Source organism: Aythya marila (genome assembly GCF_965140915.1).
Source record: "Aythya marila genome assembly, chromosome: 1".
Taxonomy (NCBI): Eukaryota; Metazoa; Chordata; class Aves; order Anseriformes; family Anatidae; genus Aythya; species Aythya marila.
Window position 1 is genome coordinate 14,248,138 of NC_139042.1, and position 23,324 is coordinate 14,271,461.

At 36.3% G+C, this 23,324-nt stretch overlaps 1 protein-coding gene across 2 annotated transcripts in view; it reads right to left on the bottom strand.

Annotated features, from left to right (window-relative positions):
• TRPC6 (transient receptor potential cation channel subfamily C member 6) overlaps positions 1-23,324 on the bottom strand; it is a 98,883-nt gene that overhangs the window by 25,030 nt on the left and 50,529 nt on the right. For both annotated transcript variants that reach the window (XM_082780109.1, XM_082780110.1), the window contains exons 2-4: positions 14,348-15,122; positions 7,269-7,454; positions 5,053-5,217 (exon numbers count right to left, since the gene is read on the bottom strand). In XM_082780109.1, the coding sequence (XP_082636235.1) occupies positions 5,053-5,217; positions 7,269-7,454; positions 14,348-15,122 (1,126 nt within the window). The remainder of the gene's footprint in view (positions 1-5,052; positions 5,218-7,268; positions 7,455-14,347; positions 15,123-23,324) is intronic.

The window sequence follows — 23,324 nt, forward strand, 5'->3', positions numbered from 1 at the left end:
GAAAAGAAAATGGGATTTTGACACTTACTAAAGGCATTGAATTATCATCAGGAGTACATTATAACTAAAGAATTCTGTTTCCTGACTGACATGATACTGTTTAGCACAGTTATTTTGCAGTTTTTCCAGCTTACTCCCTTTTTAAAAAAATGTCATTAGGCCTCAGGAGGGTATGTTTATAGTTCTGTAGTGTCTTAATTTCCTTCCCCACTCCTTTAATGGAAACATCCTTAACCTTGTGATGACTATGCATGGCTTCAAAACAGTTTAGCATGACACTTAAAAAAACTAAAAGTTCCATAGAAGTTCACACTAGGCTGAACTTTTAGCAGTTATTTACTATAGGGGATAGCTTAAGAGTGCCGGTATTAATAGCAAAAGTCTTAGCTAGTTCACTGAGTTGGCAGCTGTAGAAAAATACTCTTATAGCATCTTGACAAAAATTTTATGGAAAAAATTGAAAGCAAGTGTCACAGATCCCAGGTGAAATATATGACTATTTGTGGTCTGGAAAAAAGGAGGGAAGACAGAAAGATGAATTATTGCCATAAGCATTTTTGCTACACTTGTTTCAATATCAAAATCAGATTTATGCCAACTTTACAATCAGCTTTTACAGAAACAAAGAATAAGAGGATGCAATGGTAAGGTCTCAGGCACAGAAAACATTAAGAAAATTAGACAAATATAAAAAGAAGGTACTCTTAAAGGAACACTGTCAAGGTTAGCAGGCACAACATTTGATCTTCTTTCTCCTCTATATATTATTCTGCAAATCCATGTCATTCATTGTTTCTCATTGTTTTCTGAGACAATCTTCAACAACCAATTATTTTGTGTTAACTACAAAAAAGAGCAGATATTTGTCATGGGAAAATATTTTGTTTCAGTCTAGCAAGGAACAGTCATAAACAACATGGAATAAAGCAGAGTTGGAAGATAAAGTACCTTGACAGTGTCCTTTTAAATGCACTAAGCTTGTGTTCACAAACGAAGATGGGTTAGGAGACAGATGCCAGAAAGAGTCATAGCCAGGAAAAAAGAAAAAATATTGAGGGAAGTAGTGTTAATATACCTGTTGATCGTAAACTGAACTCCTAGATCCCCACCCCTTCCAAAAACAAAAAATAGCAAAATAATGTAGTAAAATACTCCCTGGAGGCAGAACTGACCACACCTGACTGATCACACAAATTCTGGAAGTTACTAGGACATTGGTACACGTAAGTGATCCAAGAAAATCTTGAAATGGCACTTTTTAAATCCTGAATCTCTTTATGCAGGGGACATAGGTCAGAAAATAGGACTCTGAGCAAGAAAATGTAAAACACTGCATGATCTTTCGGGATGTTGAGACTTTTCTATAAGCTAGAGTCCTTCTTTAATAGACTTTCACTTAGCAGTTTGACATAATAAATTCCTTCCCATTGCAGAGACCAAGGACATGGTGTTCTAAATGCTCTCTTTCTGTACCTTAAGTGCTTTTGATGGTTTCTGATCCTTTGTACTATAGTTTAGACACACTTTTATATATTGATTTTGGTTTAGGTTGCCCTGTGTGAAACCAGGAGTTGAACTCAATGATCCTCATGGGCCCCTTCCAGCTCAGGACATTCTAAGATTCTATGATTCTAGGACAAGATATGGTTAGTTATATTGCATATACCCCATACATAAGGTCATCTAAAGTGTCTGAGGACTTTAGTCAGTGATTAATGTTAGTCCTTCCATGTGAATCTGCAGAAACAGTCTGTATCATAACATTATAGAGTATGGCACTGATATAGAGAAGATAAAATAGGTCTCTGGGTAGCACATCTGTCACAAAGGAAAAAAGCCTGGTAACAAAAAGGGATAATGCATATACTTTTTAGGGGGAACATTTTCCAAGCTCCTCATGTACTGGACATAACACTAAATTTCTTTTCTTCCACTGCAGTGAAATAGAATATGTACAACCCTCAGAACATTCTAGAAACACATAGGGACTGATGTTACTTTTTCAGAAATCCCAACACCAATGGGATGGGAACAGAAAAAGAAGACTGAATTTCAAATTCAGATCCCCATCTTGACCAGAGGTTGACTGAATTATGCATAAATTCATAAAATTATTAATATAAATTCTATTATTAATTATAACTGAAGAGCTCAGACTTTATAAAGATTCTTGTACAAAAGTGAAAATAATATTTCATCTTTCAAAATGTCATGCAACTAAATAGTATTTGAGAAGGTTTGGGTTAATTATGTCTGTAGTTAAACTAAACTACCAGACAGAAAATCAGAGCAAATAGTTCACAAAACTTTTGAAGTGCCTCTAAGTGGATCACCAGCTAAGCTGAGTGGATCACTCACTAAGAGGACATTTGTTGTTCAGAATCTAACATGGGTGAATTCCTGCCAAATCAACAGGCCTCTGTCCACAGCTTTCTCTGAAATTTCTTCCAGATGTGAAACTCCCAATATGCGCGTCAAGCTCAAAGTAAGTTTTTGTTTTGTTTTGTTTTGTGCTTTTTTTCCTAGAAGGAAAAGTGTATAGCTGCACAAGTAACTGTCTGAGATATTGTAACTGTTACAAAGACAATAAGGCTGCACCTTTTTTTTTGCCTTTCTCAAAAATGGCATGAGAATTTAAAGAAAAGTATCAGAATAACTTCAATGCCAGTTGTTATTTTCACCATAAATACTGTCTTCTCTTCCTGCTGTTACTGAGACCTACAGTTCCATATCTGGAAAAAATATGGGTAATTTATCTCGGTAGGAAAAAGAAATTATAAAATTCCATCAGTTCATACACAGAATGAACTCCATAGATAGGTAGTGTTATAGATATAGATAATGTTCTGTATTGGAGCAATCCTATGGCAATCCTATGACATTTTTGTCCTAAAAAAAAAAAAAAAAAAAAAAAAGGAAACAGATTTTGAAGTATGAGTGAAGTAAAAGAAAAGAAATTGCAACTGCTTAAAAAGATGGATTGAATTTTATATTTGCAGAATATAATGAAACATCCAACATATAGATCACAGGATGAGATGATTGAAAAGGAACAGATGAAGTGAAATGTTAAAGGATGTTGTCCCTTGAAACTTGACTTTGAAAAGCTACTTTGAAATAGCTTTTCTAGAATGTATGATTGTTCAAAATGACTTTAAGATCCAATAAATCATTAAAAAAGGGAAATGACAAATAGACAAGTCACTGCTATAGCTGAAAAACAATTACTAAAGTGTTGAATCTCAGGGTGCATTTTCAGACAAAAACATTCATAAAAATCCTAGTCACTATATAGAAAATTGAAAATAATATAACTGATTTTTATTGTTTGTACTGAAAGAAATGAAAAATACAGCAAAACAGAAAAGACCCACCTTTTCCCTCTCACAGAACATTAAAAAAAAAAAAGAAAAAAGACTTCAATCCTCTCTGAAACTTCCTCTATCCCTGGAATCATATGTGCAATGGATTCAGCCTGCTAAAATCATAGATATATTGTGCTCTGTAAGTGTACTGGGTCTGGCTGGAATGTTAACTTTCCCGGCAGCAGCCCATACAGTGCCGTACTCTGTACTTGTAGCTGGAACAGCAGTGTTATCACACCAGTGTTGTGTCTACTGCTGAGCAGCAGTGGCACAGCATTGGGCCTTTCTCTAACCCTCCTAGGGGGTGGGCAAAAAGTGAGGAGAGAAACATCACTAGGGCAGCTGACCTAAACCAACCAAAGGGATATTCCATACCATGTGATATCACACTCAGCAATAAAAGGTGGAAACAGGAAGAAGAGGGGTGGAGTGGGCTCTCGTTGAGAAAACGTCGGTCCTCCTCTCGAACACCGGCTGCGTGCGTTGAGGCCTTGCTTCAAGAACGTGGTCAATCATCGCTCATTTGTGGGAAGTAGAGAGTAATTTCTTTCCTCTGCACTTCCATATAGCCTTCATTTATTTTGTTTGTTTTCCTCCCTTCTTTTTATTTTTCCTTTTCCCCTCCCTTTTCCCCTTTCCCTTTTTATTTCCCCTTAGTTAAATTGTTTAGTTCATGGTAGTCTTTATTTAATTATTATAATTATTTCCCTTTAATTAAATTATCCTTATCTCAACCCGTGAGTTGTTCTTTGCTTTACTTCTCCCCCTCCTCATCTAAAGGAGGGGGAGTGAGAGAGCGGTTGTGGGGTTTAGCTGCCCAGCACGGTAAAACCACCACACTGTAAGATCCTTATAAGATCCATTTGTTCCTTCTAATATACTCTCAAAGGAAAACTTCCATCAGTGTCCATTTGCAATGGATAGTGGCTAACCAACTAAAACAGAGTTTCAACACAAAGTTTGGAGAGATTAGAGACTGTAAACTGTCCACAGTGGAAAGGCTTTCCACAGTCTATATGTCACCCAAAGAGATAAAGTGGTAGTATCCAAATCCAAACAACATCATGTTATAAATGGATGCAAGGGAGGCTGCGTGGCTGCTTTAAAAACCTAATGGAATACAATGAGCCACAGCACTGTCTTGACAAACCAACACAATCCACCTTGACTAGGAAACCAATGATGATTGTGCTAATTTCTGGCTTCATGATCTTGTGACCTTTATCTACTCATTTTCCATAATCAAAAATAAAATTGCCTTTGAGGTAATTAGAGTCAACCCATAGCCAACGGGTTGACAATAGTCAACCCATTAGTCTATCTCTGAAAAATGGAAAATGAGGATTAGTAGTCAGCACTTGACTACTAATGCAGCAACTAATGAAGAATAGTTTGACTCATTGTTTCTACAGTTTCTACAAGATGACTCCTGTTCAGCTACGGTAACTTAACTTAATATACTTTGCATTTAACACAATACAGTTACCTGTCATAATTACAATTATCAGAACATATAATACTGCAGCCATTCTGTTCTAACCCAGCTTTAAAATAACACATTTCTGAAGCACCATCTGAGCACACCAGTAATTTATACATATACCCATGCTTCATCTGCCAGCCAGGAATCTACATGGAAATGTTATAAATATTAATAAATGGCCATTACAAGATTTCGTCAACTGACCTTACTGCAAGGAGCAATCCAGTAAGCCATTGAAAGGAAGGGCAGTCCTACTGCAACAGCGAGAACAACTAGAAACTTCACTGCCATGGTCTGCTGCCGCAAACCTGACAAATTCTCATACCAGATTGAGAGAAGTTGTTGCTGGCAGTTGGGATGTGCTACAAACTGTAATAGAGAAAAGAAGCACAACAGAATATTACTATTAGAATACCTTTTATTAAAATAGTAGCCATGTGCAATGTGTTTGGACTGTGGGACTAGAAAAAACTCAGCTTATATTCAAAGGAGCATTAACAGGAGTATAAGAAAAAAGTTTTTTGATGAGTGTAATCTCCCAGCAATGCGCTTGTTGCTATTAGCAACAATAAATACATTAACTTAAAAAAAGGGGTCCATCACGAACTAATTTCCTTCTAAGTGTAATTATCCATCAACTTTATCTGTGCAAACTCCACTTGCTTCCTACATCTCTGATTTTCATGTTGCTACCTCAGAAATTCCAAAACTTTAAGTCTTTCTGTTTTGCAAATGATGCTATACAGCGTTCAGTTATGAAAGAAAAAATACACCATATTTTCACATGCCATGTTGGAAAATATCACTTTTTCAGCTGACATAAGAATACCACTGTCACTTCTGCAGGAAATCAAGGAAGGGCTATTTGTAACTTGGTTATGGAATCTTTTAGACGTATACTGCAAAACTGAAAAGTTGGACTTGCAGCCCTCTTTTCTGTCAAAACTTCTGGAGAGTATAAGAAGCATCTTAAAATGGTAGTATTAATAAATGGTGGATTCTTCTGTGCATTAAAGTTTAAGTCTCAACATGGAAACACAATTAAAAGTTTAAATGAATCCAGTAGATTTTTCAGGAATAGTTCTCTTTGTTCTCTTTTATGTGACTGGCTGAAGGTGCAAGAAATGTCATCTAACAGGCAATGGAAAATGTTGAGAGCAAGTTCCCATTCAAGGCAGGATAAAGACTCAAACACTGTGAAGGACATGTTCAATGTTGTACGTTCCTTTTGAAAGTTTTTTTAGCTCTCTTTAGTGAACTTTGCTTTCCAAATGTTTTCCATGTTTGTGTTCATTTGCTGGTAGGTGCTCCTCAGTCAAAAAGGTTTTCTTCTTTTCTTTCATTCATGAACACTGTAAATATTGCTCACATATCAATTTTTAAGGTTTGACCCAGAGATGTGAACTCCATTTCCATAAAAAATTTGAAGCTCTTCCTGTACAAACTAGATCTGTATATTCAGTCCATACTGGATCTTTATGCATTCTGCTTCCATTTCTATTTTTTCATTAAAATAAGCAATTGATCATTTTCACTGTATTGATCTGATTTGTTTCATTATGTAGAAATTTTATCAAAGATCTTTCTGCTCTGAGATCAGACAGCCCTACTTCAGGGTAACCTGCTTTCTAAGCATGTTCCTGAACTAAATCCTCGTGTCCCTCATTTGCACAAACTTCATCAAATAATTTCTCACATATATACATAATCTGGAACTTATCAACCTATATTATCCAAGAGAAGCTTCTGGGTAATTCAAGAGTCTGGGTGTAGCTACTAACTCAGCTTGATCCTATTCAATGAGTACATTTCAAATGCAGACCAAAGACTTAAATTGGCAATGGAAATGGAAAGTCAGCCAAAGAAGTGATGTCATGTTTTCAACACTGCCTGGTGCCTAGAGCCCACTGTAGTACTTTTACTCCTAGATTGTGTCTCCAATTATCCATACAGAAAAATATACATTTTCTGTGACACACATAGTTTCATTAAGTTCTCTCAATTTTCTAAGTAAGTCATAACAGCCTGACAAAAAATGGGTATCAATAGCACAAGACTGCTGTGCTATCATCTGTTTTTTATTAAATCTTATACTTTCCCAGGCTTCAGAATTAGTACAAATTTCTTCCACCTTTTTATTTTTTTTTTAAGTACACTAAAACTAAAACCAAGTAAATACCTAAAAAATTTGCATACAGCTAGTATTTTCTTAGAACCATTAAGTTGCATACTCACTGTGGCCAGTATCCACCCTGCATATCCATTTCTTTTTCATACTGCAAGCTATTTGGGGTGAGTATTCTTTTGTTTGTAAAATACACTTGATAGAAGGGCCGAAATGTTCATTCAAATGTCAAAAGCTACCGTACCATAAACATTCAATAATCCCATGATTTCATGCCATCAACATAATTGCTTACTTTTTTTACTTCATACTTAATGGCAAGTTTTAAGCGGCTAAGGCTGGGGCGACCATGTTCTCCATTATTATGGCTCATCTCTACATCACCATTCAAAATAGCTTCCACTTCTTCTGTATTTCTGCACAAATCAAGGAGTCCAACTACAAAATCTTTGCATTGCATAGACAATTTCTTGTAATCATTCTGGAAAAGAAAGGAAGAAAGAAAGTGAATTGATGTTTAGAACAAACAGAGAAATACTTCTGCATTCCAGTTATACATTTGTTGAGTATCAATAGTTTTTTTGCATTTTGTTTTGCTTTCTTGTCGTAGGTTAACAGCACTTTTCTATCCAGCATTTACTTCCCCTGAATGTTCACAAAGATTAGGATACATCTCATCTTGGTCATTTAGACCATCAAGTTTTATATCTAGGTTACTTCTCAAGACTTACTTTATAGCCAATCAAAACTTTAATGAAACTTTTAGAAATACTGTATTTTAATGACTATTTCAGACTTTGGTGAGTCGGCCAAAATGTTGCCCTGTAATGGCAAGTTCAGTTGGTTATTGGTTTAACTACCTGTTATTTTTCTCAGTCACTGATTACCAAATCCGTCACTGTAAACCACAATTCATTAACCACTACTTGCTCGCAGCTGTGTTTGGGTCACAAAAGTTAAATTAGGTAGATAGGTAGACAGATGCATACAGATATAGATGTAAATCTAAAGCTAAATAATGTGTATAGACTTATTACCCCCTGCTTAGTTCTTTTGAGAGATATTCTTATTCATATGTCACAATCTTCTGATGTTTTTAATTTTTAATAATTTTAATAATTTTAATTGACTAATTTTTACTAATTTTTAATAAGTCTTAAAAAGACGTAATTACTGTACATTTTTTCCCAAACAAAAGAATGAAGCAAAAAACAACAACAACAAAAGTCATACAGAAGTGCTCATGCAGTCTCTAGTTTCATGTTCAAAGTTGCCTTCTACAAACACTGTTACTACAGTGGAACATTTCTCCCTCTTCTGGTCTGTTTTTCATAGCATTCTCTCTTCTACCATTCTTTTTAAAATACTTCCTTATACTAACTGCCAACTAATGCACAGCCAGGAATACAAACCATTATCTGTAGTATGCAGGATATCCTAATTTATTTGCTGAGAGTGTAATTCATATATATTTGTTCTTTATTAAACATAACATACCAGGAGTTTATTACTTGTATATATTAAAGGATTGCATCTGAGTTTTACATTTCACTTCACTTATATGGATGCAAATATTCATAGATGCATACACATACCACTATAGGACTCCATAAGTGTTTGTGATTTATATGTTTAATAATGTAATGTAAGCAAGATAGCTCAGATTTGTCAGAGAATTTTGCATTTCTCTGCAGAGAAGACAGAAACTAAATAATAAAATTAACTTTTTCACGACATGTTGTATATTTTACTGTTGTATTATTTGTTTTCTCTCTATTCAAATGAATAACTATAGAGATTAACCAAAATCCCAACGTCTTGGCAGTTTAGAAAGACGCTTCTTGAGAGTAATATATCACCTTCTGTTTGGCTTTCATTTTTGTACCAGTGGCTAAGGTAAAACTTACTATTCAATCATTTTAATACTGAAATGTTCTCAGAGTTAGAGGAAAAGCAGCTTTTTGACATTCCCAGGCAAAGGAAAAACAAAGAATCAACCTATGTACGTATGTACCTTTTTAGGTACAATGAACAGTTCTAGGCTGATAAATATATGTGATAAATATATGTGCATACACAGCCACACTGGTGACTGAGACATGACATTTTGGATTTTGAGGATTTTCAAAACAGTATGTGAGGAGACCATTACCCCATGGTGGACACCAATGTCTTTGGCCATTTTCCAAACAAAATTCTTTATTCTAATGAAGAATATATATTTTTTTCTGTGTCCCTTGTTTCCTCAGTGCACAAAAATGTGTAGTAACAGCTGAAATGGTTAATTGCAATACATGCTTCTCACCGTCTCCCTGTCTCAGTCACAGATGCACAGTCACTTCCCCTCCAGTTCTCCTGTCTCTTACCATTAATGTGAACCAAGAGAAAATGGTAATTTGTTTGGCTTAACTCACTTTCTAAAATAGCCAACAGCACATTGAGAATTCCACAAGTTTGTGTTTTTGTTTTTGTCTTTTTACTGCAAATCATAAACAATGAATTAAAAAAGCAGCCCTACAAGACTTAAAAAGGCAGTTTGCAATGAATTTACATTTAGAGGCTCAAAAGAATCAGCCCTTAATTCTGCAAGCAGGTAGGTGTGTGCTTTATTTTATGTGTGACAAAGTTGGTTCCAGGCTTCTCTGAAGTTCAGGAAAATCTCCGCTTTGCCAAATGTTGGCAAGCCAAGGTTGAGGGATCAGCATCCCAGGCTGCTCCCACCCTGCAAAAGGAGGGTGAAGATTTGGGGTAAGCACTCTGGAGAAGGATGAACAGGACCCTGGTGACAGAGGAATGACAGGAGGGATGGGGATGGCAGTGGACGTTGTGTCCAGCAGTGTCACCTGTCCTTCCTGGCAGTCTGTCCTGGTGGTCTGGGTAGGAAAGCAGAGGCCACTGGGCTGACCACATCCTGGGCCAGCCGTTTGCCTCACCTCTGACCCCATGAGCAGGACAGCAGTGTTGGCACCACCACAACTGATCCTCCCAGAAGAAAGGAGCCCTCTCTACGCTGCCTCCTGTGAAAAGCCACTGGCTCCTGGTGGATTTAGGATTTACCAGTGCCTTGGTAGGGACCCCCCAAAAGTGGGTCCTAAATGTTGGACCTAGGCATCTAAGTAGGTAGAGAAACATATTATCCCCCTTACAAATGAAGCCTTTACCCCTTCCATGTCTCAGGTGTTCATCTCTAAAAGGTGATGATAACCTTTCTCTAAAAGAGCAATGAATACCCACAATCAAGACTTGGGACCCTAATTCTGTAACAAGGGTTAACTGAAAACAAACAGAAAATCGGGCTTTGAGTTGATAGTTTGGATTTTGATTCTCATCAGGAAAGAAAACTTAAAAGACTTTATTGGGGTATTAATTTACACCAAACAGCAACGCATCTACATTTATTGAAAAAAAAAATATTTTTCCACTCCATCATATTATATAATAAAACAGTGTGTTGCCATTATAGCTGCAGAGAACTCTGCATTCAATGCAAATCTTATCCTTTTTGAACAGCGCTGGGCCACAGCTGTCCCTCTCAAAACTCCAGGCCATATCTCTGCAGGACAACATTTGTCAGATATCATCTTCATACTTATGGACAGAGCAGAGATATTAGCTCTAGGGTGGGCAAAGAATTTAGATGAAAGAAAATACAAACACAATACTCCAAATAAGGATTCATATGCTATCAAACCTCATAAAGCTGCTCACTTAGCTATGTTGTACAAAGTTAAATTAAATGGCTTTCAGAAAATCTTGAAGATTTCAAAATTTCTCGGGAAGCCTACATTAACTGTGTGCTTGGTACAGAAATACTACACACAACAGTCCAGTTACTCTTTCTTCAGCAGTCATGCTCTACTTTTTTCTGTATTTATCCATAATAAAGAATTATCCTCCAAAACACTTATAAGGACAATTCCTACAGATGTCTGAAGCAAAGAAAGGAGCTTGTTCCAGAGAATAGTGCTTTCTGCTGAGTATGGGATTTGAAATTGGGTCTAAATCATAGTTTCATGGTTAGTGTTATCTCAAATAATACTCCATCAGCACTGAAAAATAGGTGAATTTTAAAACAGTATATTGCCAGTAAACTCAATTTTCATTTAGAAATGTTTTAGAATATTTCAAATGGCTCAGGTAAACCCTAGGTGGAGCTAAAGATTTACCATGTCCAGCTAATCCATGCACAGAAGACATACTTACTTAGATTACACTAACATGTGTAACACATTTTAACCAAATCCACATTTTTATTCATAATCTACACTCCGAACAACTGTAGCCAACTCCTGAAGAAAGTAAGGGTAACAATTTTATAGATAAATTGCTGGGATATAAGCAGTGATACGAGCTGACAGGATCACAGACAAGCCCAGACAGAATAGATGATGGTGTCCATTTCCTGCAGCTTTGTAAACACAACCTTTGTACTGTCTGCATTGAACCTAAGCCAGGTAGTTTGCAGTCAAGCCCCAAGGTTGTGTAGATATTGTAAATGTTACTACTTACATACAGTGTAAATGTTAACACTTTTCATTGCACATACATGTATAAATATATTCCCCTGTCTTTAATGTTTGTCCAGAATGGCCTTATCATTTTAGTACTTACAAAAATGTTCCTGAAAGACCTTACGTCACCAGCTGCCTGCTCCTGGTTAAACCTTAAATTAACAGAGACTTAAACTTCTGTGTTGCCTTGTGCTCTTGCTCCTCACTGTTCCTATTCCTTTCACCCTACCCTAAAGCACGTGTGTGTCCCCAGCAGAGCTTGGCTGACTTATGCTCAGCAATATGGAGCTGCTCTGCCTCTTGTCCAGCCTCTTGCTTCTGCTGAGTGACAGTACCTCAAAATCTCATTTGCAATTCTTCACACAATATTATCCTGTAAGCAGTAGACAACAGCAACAAAAGAGGAACTTTTTTTAAAGGTCACTTGGGGTTGAGCCAGGTCACACAGTATAAGGTCCTCCTCATGGAACAGCAGTGCAGGCTGCAGAAGCCTGTTGTCTGAACCAGTCCATCTTTTCTCACACCTGTGCTGCATTTCCTGGCCCTGGTGGCACCAGGGACAAACACTGTGCCCCCTGTTCACCCCATCAGTTCTGTACTGCAGCACGCATCTGAAGAACAATTCTTGCTGACAGTTCCAGATGATGATTTTATTTAACAATCTTAACTTGTGTCACTCCAACTGTGGTAAACGGAGCTATACGGTCCCTACAAATCAGACATGCCATTGATCTCAACATAGCTGTGAACTTAACAGGCTGCATTTATGGTGTATAAAAATGTTTTTCTCTTCTGTTCTAAATTTACTCCCCTTTAAGTTAATCAAGTCCTTTTGTTCATATCTTCAGCAGCTGCTAAAGCAAAAGAAACAAGAGTATGTGGTTTAAATACTTTTCTCTAAACTGTACATGCAAGCACTGGATAAAACCTCTGTCCCAAGGTCCTAACGATTTCTGCCAGGGACTCCATGGGGCAGACTTCTATCCTCTGCATTAAGCTGAAATGTTTTTTCCAGACATTGGTCTTATTGATATAAAATAAAAATTCTCCCCTGTTCCTATCCAGCAGTTTAACTCTTGTTTTTTAGATCCCCTTGCACATTCCACCTCCTTTTTTTCCCTCTTAAAGAAAGATTTCAGCTTCCTGTATATGGATTGGTGCCACAAAGATACAGTGCAAGCATGAGTTAGGAGCAACTAATTCAGATTTGAAGCATCTCAGCTCAAGTCAGCTAAGCAAAGACAGGTTCATGACCTTGAGAACTGTGCTTAAAAGCCGTGTTTAAAAGATTAACATTAAATATTGATCAAGACAACTTCACACTCTTCCTAACACAACATAAGAAATGATTCTTTTAATGCTTTGGAGAGGGTTTGCTCTCCTGGTAGAGAAGACTAGATATCATGCTGTGTCACAGTAATATCATATATTAGCACCTTCTTTCAACAGGGTCCCAGTTCAAGTGATGTTAGTTAATCTAAGTGTTCTGGTTTGGGCTGGGATTAAGTTTTGTTTGTTTGTTTGTTTATTGTTGTTTTTTTTTTTTCATAGAGGTTTGTATCATGCTGTATGTTTGGATTTTGGATGAAAATATTGGTGATAACACACTGATGTTTTAGTTGCTGCAGAGCAGCGCTCACATAGACCAAGGACTGTTCAGCTCCTGGTACTGCCCTGCCAGCGAGATACCTGGGAGTGCACCAGGAGCTGGAAGGGGACACAACCAGGAGCTGACCCAGACTGGCCAAAGGGATGTCCCATACCATATGATGTTATGTTTAACAATAACAGCTGGGGGCAGTTGGACGGGGAAGCTGCCATTGCTCGGGGACTAGCTGGGCATCAGTCAGCTGGTGGTGAGAAATCTTGTGCATTGCTTGCTGTTTCTTTGCTTTTTTTTTTTTTTTTTTTATGAAACTGTCTGACTGGTGGAGCAGTGAGAGAGAGCCTGTGGGTTCTTAGCTGGTTCTTAGTTAATTAACCAAAAGGGGTTAAACCACAACAGTGTCATAATTAACAATGCTTATGTTTGAACAAGGCCCACGTGGCAGTTACTGAAAGCAAAAAGCTTCTATCTATGATTCTTACAGTCTTAAATAATAGAAATAAACTGGGAAATAGAAATATTTTTTTAGGCTGCACACCAGTGTATCCACACACACACACACACACAAAAGAATATTCATGCTCCAAAGATCTAATGGGCACTGAATCTCTGGGTCTATTGATTTTGTTTCAAAATCATGCATTTGTGTAACATTACAAATTCTATATAACATTGAAAAAGTCTTTAACTTCGCTGAGTTCAACTATAACCAAGTATAAATTAGTAAAAGACAAGAAGAGATGAGTAGAAACACAAGAGAAAAGCTATGCATTAAAAGGGAAAAGAAGGACATTATTTAGAGTCCTTTTAGTGAATAACTGTAAAATGTTGTAAGAAATGACAAAAAGTTTTCAGTTCAACTATGAGAAAATAATGAATGTGTGAGGTTTTGAGTAGAATCGTTCAATTTGGCTTGCATAAGTGACAAAACTGTCCAACCTTAGTCTCCTCTTTCCCCTGTCATAAACCAGCTTCTCCCACAAGTTTGAAGGTCAGGTTGTGCCTCCTTTACTATCCTGCCTGATAGGATGTGGCACTGGCACCTTCTACACACATGGTATGAATTACAGTCAGCACAGAGCAATAAGTTCCCAGAAATTTAAATGTTCCATTCATGAAACAATTACACATTTCCCCATGTTATTGTTCTTATTAATGAAGCTGATGCCAATGTCTTCCTGTTCAAGGAACACGAGAAAAGCCTTTAATTGAACTTCATAATTCTGTGTCTGTCAGAATAGGTATCGTTCTACTCACCTTAAACTCTTTTTCAATATTAGCAAGCACGGCCAGCTCATTACTGAGCTCTAAGGCAGTCATTACGGGGTCTTCACTGGATAAAGACAGATAAGCAGGGCTGGCTAGACCTTTGTAGGCATTGATTCTGGACCGAGAATGGCTGAAAGAGTCATGCTTTTGTTTCTGATTGCATTCACTGCATTTACAGAAATAGTCATGTGGCCTATCGATCCGAGCCCCTTTTCTCAACAGAGTGTGGACGATCTCATACTCATGGCAGTGAGCAGCCAGGATGATTGGTGTAACATCATGGGAAAACCGTGTTCCATCTTCATCATATGCATAGAAGTCATCATGCTGGAGCTCTGACTGGCTTGGACTTAATGCAAGCCTCTTGCCTTCTGCAAATGCGGGATGGTTTAGGATGGCTTCCACTATCCGAACGTAACCTTTGCTAATAGCCAAAAGCAAGGCATCGCCAACCCGAGACAGGTTCTCCTTCTTCAGTAGAAGTTCTGTGATCTCCAGGTGCTCATTGGCAACTGCTAGCTGCAAGGCATTCTGCCCCATATAGTCCACACAATTGACATTGAGTGAGGGGCAGTCTTCTAGCATTTTGCGAATCACCGGGATATTTCCATATTCTGCTGCATCCAAAAAGCGTTCCTCCTCAAGAGAAAGACTTGTTGAGCGGTCATTAAACATATACGCTGGCCCTCGACTGGCCTGCCTCCTCCCCTTCTCCCGGAGAATAGTCTGTCGTCGTAGCGCTAGTCTATTTTCATTGCCTCGGCTGTGTGGAAATAAAGAAAGTATTAATTCTGCTGTATGCAAGGGCATGTCCATTTTAAACAATAATTAATAAAAATATTTTTTCATCATTTATCTGCAGCATATTTTTAATGCAGTATGAAGACCAGAAATTCTGTCTTTGATGCATTTGTAACCACTGTCACTGCACAGATCTGGAATCTATAGTGCGCTACACTTTCTTTCAACAAGAAGAGAAAGCCCTAGTCAATCATCATTTAAGAGTACATTTCTTTTCTTATTTCTTCCTTCATAACTGTTGCATAAACTTCAGTGAAACTGGATTCTGCTTTATATTACACAGGTAGAGTAACAGTTTTAAAGGCAAGGTTCTTTTCCAGGTTTACACAAAAAAAATCCTCTTTTTCTCTCGTACTTCTCTATCTACACAATCTTATCTTCTCAGCATTGTCTCATATCCCAAGCTTTCCTCCGATATGCATAGTCACTTCATGAAAAGAGTGCTTCTTATTACAATCTAGGAAAAAAGATAGCATTATAATAACATTTGTACATGCTAAGATTTGACTTTTTGGCTAGAAGAATATTCTTACCAGAAAACATTCAGATAAGTTTGTGAATTTCTTCAAGAAAAGCACAATTACGTTTTCCTGGATGAATGTACTACTTTATGACATCTTTGCTTGCCCTAGCAGGGATATTTTGAGGACCTTCACTGTAACAGCTCAGTAGCAAAAAAGAATATCAGATCTCAAGTTGCATATATTTGAAATACAGAGACGACTTGGAGAACAGAGATGCAAGGTGATATGTGCAATGACTGCCTCAGTTCAGACACTGATGGTATCAACAGCACCCTGTAGAGAAAATAGCCCGGGTCTGCTCTGCTGGTACGAGGAGACACAGTGACACCTCATGAGCATAGGTGTCAGGTGGCCCTTCAGAAAGCCACCAGTCCCTACAGATGCCATTTCACCCAAAGCTTTTTTCTTGGTCTACTTTAGTGCTAAGTCACAGCTCAGAGTGAAGCTAAGTTGCGGTGTGAAAGGGGTCAGCAGCCATGGAACAAGGGATTAAACAGCAGGACACATGAACATGGAAATTTTCCAAAGAGCCACCTGCCTCAGAAAAGCAGGCAGGAGGACTTCAATTGATTTTATTATTTTATTGGCATCACCACATCAGCAGTGCTACTGATAGTAGTACTAGTGTCTAGCCTACATTTTTAGCCTGATTTATCCTCTTTGCCCTGATGGTGTTTTTATGATATCTAGAATTGGCTGCTCAGTCATAAATTGAATCTCTACACAATAAAAGTGTATCTGCTGCATTGTATGACATCTCTTCCTCCACAACTCCACAATCCTTTTCATTATTACAGTACATAACCTTGATATTCCCCTATTAATTCAGCCACTTAATGGCTTGCCTCAAAATCCTGCCAATTCTTGCCTAATGACAGCTCTGAAATGCAAACCATCCTTTTGTTTCTACCACAGAAATCCACATCCTTCACTTAACTTCTCTTACTCATTAACTATTCATTTATTAAAACATAAAATAAACAATTTCAAAACTAAGCTTGTTGAGGAATGTTTAATTACCTGCTGTGTTTTTTTTTCAGGGCAAAATATGATACATTCTTTTTAACAAGAAGAAAATCTAATTCATGACACTGCTGTCTCAGAACAGATCCTGATCCTCAACAGAAATTCAATTGCAAATCATTTTCTCTCCTGAAATTACTGTTAAACTACACAATATTCACTACAACTTCACCTTTTTCCTTTTTGAATGGTAACTTAATGACTCTTTACATATGTAAGCTCAAAGATACTTCAGTATTTTCAATATTGCCACAAAATAATAACTGCAAGCAACATTTTATTTATTAAATACATACCAATGAATATGATTTTGAGTATTTAAATGACAAAGTAAAAAAAAAAAAAAATCAATCACTTGAATCAGTGACTCAAAACTTCTTCACAAAAAGTAACATTACAAAATATCTTCTAGTAATAATCTTCTAAATTGTTTATATTTAATTTTGCTGTACATTTCCTTCCTGCCTTTTATATTCTCTGTTTCAGAGATATAGTCCTTTCCTCATTGGAAATGCTTTGAATTGTCAACATCTTAAGTCCAATAGGGCAATTACTTTTGCAAGATATGAAAGGTATGAAATAAAGAGTAACTCAAAATTGACAATTATAACATTATTCAATATGCAGACAATACTGATAATGTATGACAATGGCAAGTTTATAGCCTTTCTTGGGCCTATGTCATGGTATGGAATAGAGTTAGACCCCATCCTCTTCTACTCATTGAGATCTGTGTTGAGGACTGTCTCAACACAGATCTCAATGAGTAGAAGGACTTGGTTCAAAGCATACATGAGAGCATGGATATATATGCTGATGTCTTATAGGTAAATTGCTGGTTGAAAAAAAATCCATCCATATTTCCACATATTTTATAAATATACATATATTTATAATTGTGTGTGTTGAAAAGTCCACCTTTGAAGAAGTTTCACAGAAAACATGAAAACTAAAAAGATGATAACGTAACTGGCATTGTTGACAATATTGGTGCTAAAAACAGAAATTCACTAAACAGAAGTCATTTTTTTTACCTACCTACAAGTGTTTTAGTGGAAATGTGTGTGCTAAATTGAATGCAGGACATAAGTGGTAGAACAGAACCATCTAAGCAGAGAAACTAGGTGCTCACAATAACAAAATGAAAGTTTTATTATTGAAATTAAACATACTTCTTTTCAGTATTTGTTACAAATTAATAGAACTATGATTGAAATACAAGACACATTATAGAGCACATTAGTTATATCTTACATAAGTCTGAGTTTCCAGCCCAATTAATAAATTTAAAGTAAAAATTCTCTAATATCCTGATCAGTCTGGAAACCATGCAGCTTTTTAACCCCTTTTTTATTTCTTTACTCTGTAAAAGCCATTTTAAGTTATTTTCTCAGAGTGAGTTTTGCCTGACTCAACAGGCAGTAGGAGCAGACAATAAGTAACAAGTGTCTATAGTGTACTATCTTTAATCTATTTATTGTGTTTATCAAAGGAAAGATTTTGAGAGATTTTATTTAATGGAAATATATATCAGCATAAGTTACTACAAGTCATAACCATCTTCTAAGAAAAATCACTGCAACACCTATCACATTAGAAATTGCCAGATGACCCATATTCTCTGATATAAATCTTAATTTACATCAATTTTACATCAATTGATGTAAAAATTAATTTACATCAATTAATTCTAAAGGCCCAAACCACACCCTTTTAAGAAATATTTGTTGTTTTGCTCCCACTGGTATCACAGTATCTCCCTCAAACCTTACTCCATCCATTTTTCTCCCGTTCTTTCCATATGTGCAGCAAATATGTACATGAATACTCCTCCTGATAATATCTACTATCCAAAAAGCCATGATGGCTCTCCTTGAGAACAAGGGAAGTGTTCTCAAAGACTAATATCACTTTAATAAGTTTAAACACTTCAGCTTTTACAATTGATAAAGGTAAATGGACACCATTACACAAAGGATTCAGAGCACGAACTTCATGTCTTTGCAGATGATGTACTGAGTATAGGACAGTTATCACCATTCATATAACATAATTTATGTTTATGTTAGCCTAAGACAAATAGCCTAACTTCACTGCATCTGCTCAAGTCATGATAATACATCTCCTCTGCTTATCCTTATCCTTCTGATTCTATCTTTTGGCAGAAACATTGAGAGAATAAATGTACATGCAGCAAGGGCATTAGGAAAGTTAAAGTTCAGCTAGAGTTAAAAGTAGCAAAGGATGACTGAAGACCAGAAAAAACAGCTTCTGAGAATAAATAGCAGCACAAGGAGGGCTGAAGAATTCATGTGGACCCACTGTTCAATAGGTGGTAGATCTAGAGACAAAGGACATCATAGGTCAGACAGTTACTCAATGCTTTCTCTGCTTCAGTTTCTACCAGGAAAGTCTGTGCCCAGACCTCGAAAGTGCACAAGCCAAGCAGCATTATCTACATTCAGCGATGTAGATATACATCAGTCCTTGCATCCAGGGGACAGAGGGAGCTGACAGATGTCATAGCAAAGCTGCTTTCTATCATCTCTCAGAGTGCATAGTAACTAGAGGAATTTTTATTCATAGGAAACAAGTTTGCCCACTTTTTAACCTCCCCATTGGCTTTTCAATTTTGAATAAGCTAACCACTGAATTGCAATGGCAGAAAAGTCTGAAATGTATATGCCATCTTATTGAGCAGCATTCTGGCAAGCTGCATCTAGATACTTAGTCCTGAACTACTTCTTTCTTCTTGATCTATGCAGCTTCATTTATTGATAAATGTTATTTAAATAATTTACACTTACATTATTTGAATAGACAATAAATTCAGCCTATAATAAAGTATCATAATTTTAAAAATTCCTTCAAAAAATAGAGATATATTCAGCGTAGATTACCGCGTCTTATATAACTGATTCAAAATACATATTTTCACCTGCCTTGCAAAAATAATCCAGTACTAAATGATGTTGCTAGCTTTTGATCCTTATAAAGTCAAAGGAAACAACCTCTTGAGTTAGAAGATTGGTCAATTTTTTTACTGACAGACTAACTGAACTTCAGTTAACTGACAAAAATCTACAGTTCATTAAACACGTTCATTTTTTAAATAATAGAAACTGATTATGTTTCTATTCCAGCAACACATTCAGTATGATTTATCAAAACAAAGAATAATCATTGCTAGTAAAGAACACTTAAAATCAGCTTGTTTGTCCAGTAACATTTCCTCTTTCCTTGCCTGAATTTATAAGAAAATCACTGCTTAAACGGGAAATTAAATATATACATTCCCTAGACAGTAGCTCGTCTTCTGGAGCAGAACTTATTACAGACTGAAATAGAATATTTTTGTATTGTTCGCTGTAGCACATCTCTGATGCAGATCTCTAAAATTTCAGTGTAATCCATTTTCAATAGTTTTTCCCTGCATCGATATATTTTATATGTATGAAATGAATTTCCCGTTACACCCATTTGCAATTGCAATTAATTAAAGTTAAGGCTCTGTAATTAAAACTGGTTCTTGTAGCACAAGACTCTAAGTATGTTTAATTGTAACAGAGGAAGCAAATTATTCTACTTTATTATTTTCTGTTTAATTAGATACACGGAGTAAAAATTAATTCAGTAATTTGTTAAGAAAGGTATAAGATATTTGGTTGCCTCCAAAAGAAGGGAGAACTTGCTGTTCCAGAAGAGGATGTTCAGTGTTATGCTCTGACATTCTTAAATTTATTTCACCATTACAAGGGTCTTTTCATTCACTTTTTTATCAAGAAGATACCTATGTTAGCACCTATTGGCACAGACTCTGGCCACATAATTCATGAAGCAACATGAAATATTAGCCTTTACAATATATTGAATAACTGTTGGTTGAAAAAAATAATTAATGCACTTTTGTGGGAATGTAGTCTAAAGGACTAACTCATTTCTAAGAGCCAGAAAGACCAAACCTGGAATACCTGCATCATTTTGGGTACCATATTACAGGAAGTATTCATATAAAATAAGAAATGTAACACAATGGAGCAGAGTCACACAGTCTCCACTGTATTTTCAACTTAAAGCACAATAAAGTTGACTTTGTGAATTATACAGGGTCATATTCAACTCATGTCTACCATAGAAACAGTATGATTTTTCTATAAATTGATTTTGATTTACTCTCTAGATAAAGAAGAATTCTGCTGTCTACCTTTAGTATTTATTTTAGGATAGCATAAATATTCATGTGGAATACCTGTACTTTTCAATTATTCAAAAAGGATCCTAGCTGATTAGATGAGATTAAGGCCTCCTTTAATGTATATAATTTAGTAGGAATGTGGACCACCAAAGAATCATGGAGTCAAGTCCATGCACAGAAAGCCACAAAGCACACAAACCATCTCAAAAAATTCCCATAAATATATCAAGTTCTGCCTTAAAGGAAATTGCTGTTTTCCTGGGGTTTTATTTTCTCTCACTAATCCCACTTAAAAACTAATCCTGAGTTTGATTGTTCTTGCAGTTAGAAACATTCATCTAACTTTCAGTCTAAATGTAATAATGGCCAATTTATATCTATTTGGTTTTGTTTGGAAACCAGAATTGTCTTTCAAATTAAGTAGCATTTTCCCCTGACAGTGTTTACTTGCAACACACAAATACGAAGCAATCATACACACTCTCAAACTTCATTTTGCTGAGCTAAATCGAGCTAATCTCATTTCCTGCTACTTCCATGCATTAAACCTGCCACAGAACAAAACCCCACTCAATGACACATTCCTAAACCATACAGTAATTCCACATCAATATTTGCAGTAAAATGATTAGCAACCATTTTGTGTTTAAATGTGCATCTTCGGCTATCTCACTGGTGCACTTACATCCAAGACATCATATGGGCATTAATGACTCTTCTGGAGGACAGAGATAAGTCTCCTGCCTTTGCTGACTTTCCTTAATCAGCTTTCAGGAAGCGAGAGTCTAATTTACAAAATGAAAGAACTGTGTTGAAAGATCCTATTTCAAACCTCAACTCTTCAAGGACACCGACTTTCCCTATGAAGAGCTGTTGAGCTGGGAAAGTCTAGGAGTGAGAAACAATTGTGAGCATCTCCAGCATCATAATCCTAAGTAGAAAGCATTTTAGAAGAGTCTGTAATAGCAGAAAAAGTCTGAATGAGCATGGGTGGTGACAGCACAGCCCCCTTCTCTTTTTCATTTAATCATGTAAAAGGCTTTATTATATTCAAAAATTCAAAGACCTTAACTACATATTTTGTAAGAGTACTCTGTTAACTCACTTTAACTCACGCTTTGGCTTAACTTCAAAATTTTATTACCTCTGGAGTAAGATTATACAGCTTCTTAGGAAATTAGAACATATAAACTCAATAAATCCAATTATGCCTCTGTCTTCATGACCATGCTTTAGTGAGAGAGATTACACTGAAGCCATTAACTTAAGTAAATTCATGCACAAACAGACATAATGACCATAGTTCTCATGAAGAGGAAATAAATGTGTAATGCAAATCTACAGGCTGGAAGCATGGCTAAGGAAAAAAAGAGGGTAGCGACTGCCAACAGCATCCTAAATAAAAATATTAAAGTCATAAATACTCCCAGAGCAAAGAGAATGAAAGAAGTATAGTATATGGCCACACTGGCTTAATTACAAGTTACTCAATGTCCTAAAGTCAAGAATTATGAAAATTTGCCAATTACTAAGCATGAGAATAGCTTCAACAAGCCGAAACAATGTCAAAAACATAGTAATCATCTCTGAATCACCTCTCTGGGTGAGCTTCCAGAAAACCTGAAAGAGCCACAGACTTCATTTAAAAAAATCATAGATTCATAGAATATCCCGAGTTGGAAGGGACCCATAAGGATCATCGAGTCCAACAACAAAGATAAAAAGTGATGTAAATGAAATCAACCATTTTCAAATTTAATTTTCAAAAAGTGTTGCTGAATTTCCAATAATTAGTAATTAGCTACAAGATCAGATACTAGTAGCACCAAATAAGGCCCTCAGCTGCAAACACCGAAGAATAAATCATCTTGAACCAGGCAGGAGCCTTGTATATGCTGCAGGTCTTTAGACTTTCATTGCTGTGACACATAACATTCTAAATACAAACTAAAGAAAGAAGCTGAATGAAACCTTGAAGAGGAAGCGCAACTCTGGAAAATTGTAGTTATCAATCCAAGGTTATAAAGACAAGTTGCTCAGAAAATCTGACTTAGATGTGGTACTATTTAGTATTTTCAATAAATTTTCTGGATGATAGAATAAAAACTCCATGTTTTACATTCTCACAGGAACTTAGTTTGGGAGGAATCATAAACAGGAGGAAAGCAATGTCAGAATTTTGAATGGGCCTGACAAGAAGTGGTCTAAAATAAAAAACAATACAGAACAACTGGAATTAGTCTAGTAGGTAACAACAGAACCAATCAAGAGTCTGGAAGATGTAAAATAAAGTATGAGCAGGTTTTGTTTGATCTTGAGAAGACTGAAGGAATTTAAATAGTGTTCAAATTATTGTGTAAGAGGGGAATAATTTGTGTCTATTTAGTAAGCTGTATTGGTAAGTACCCTGCACCTCTGAAAA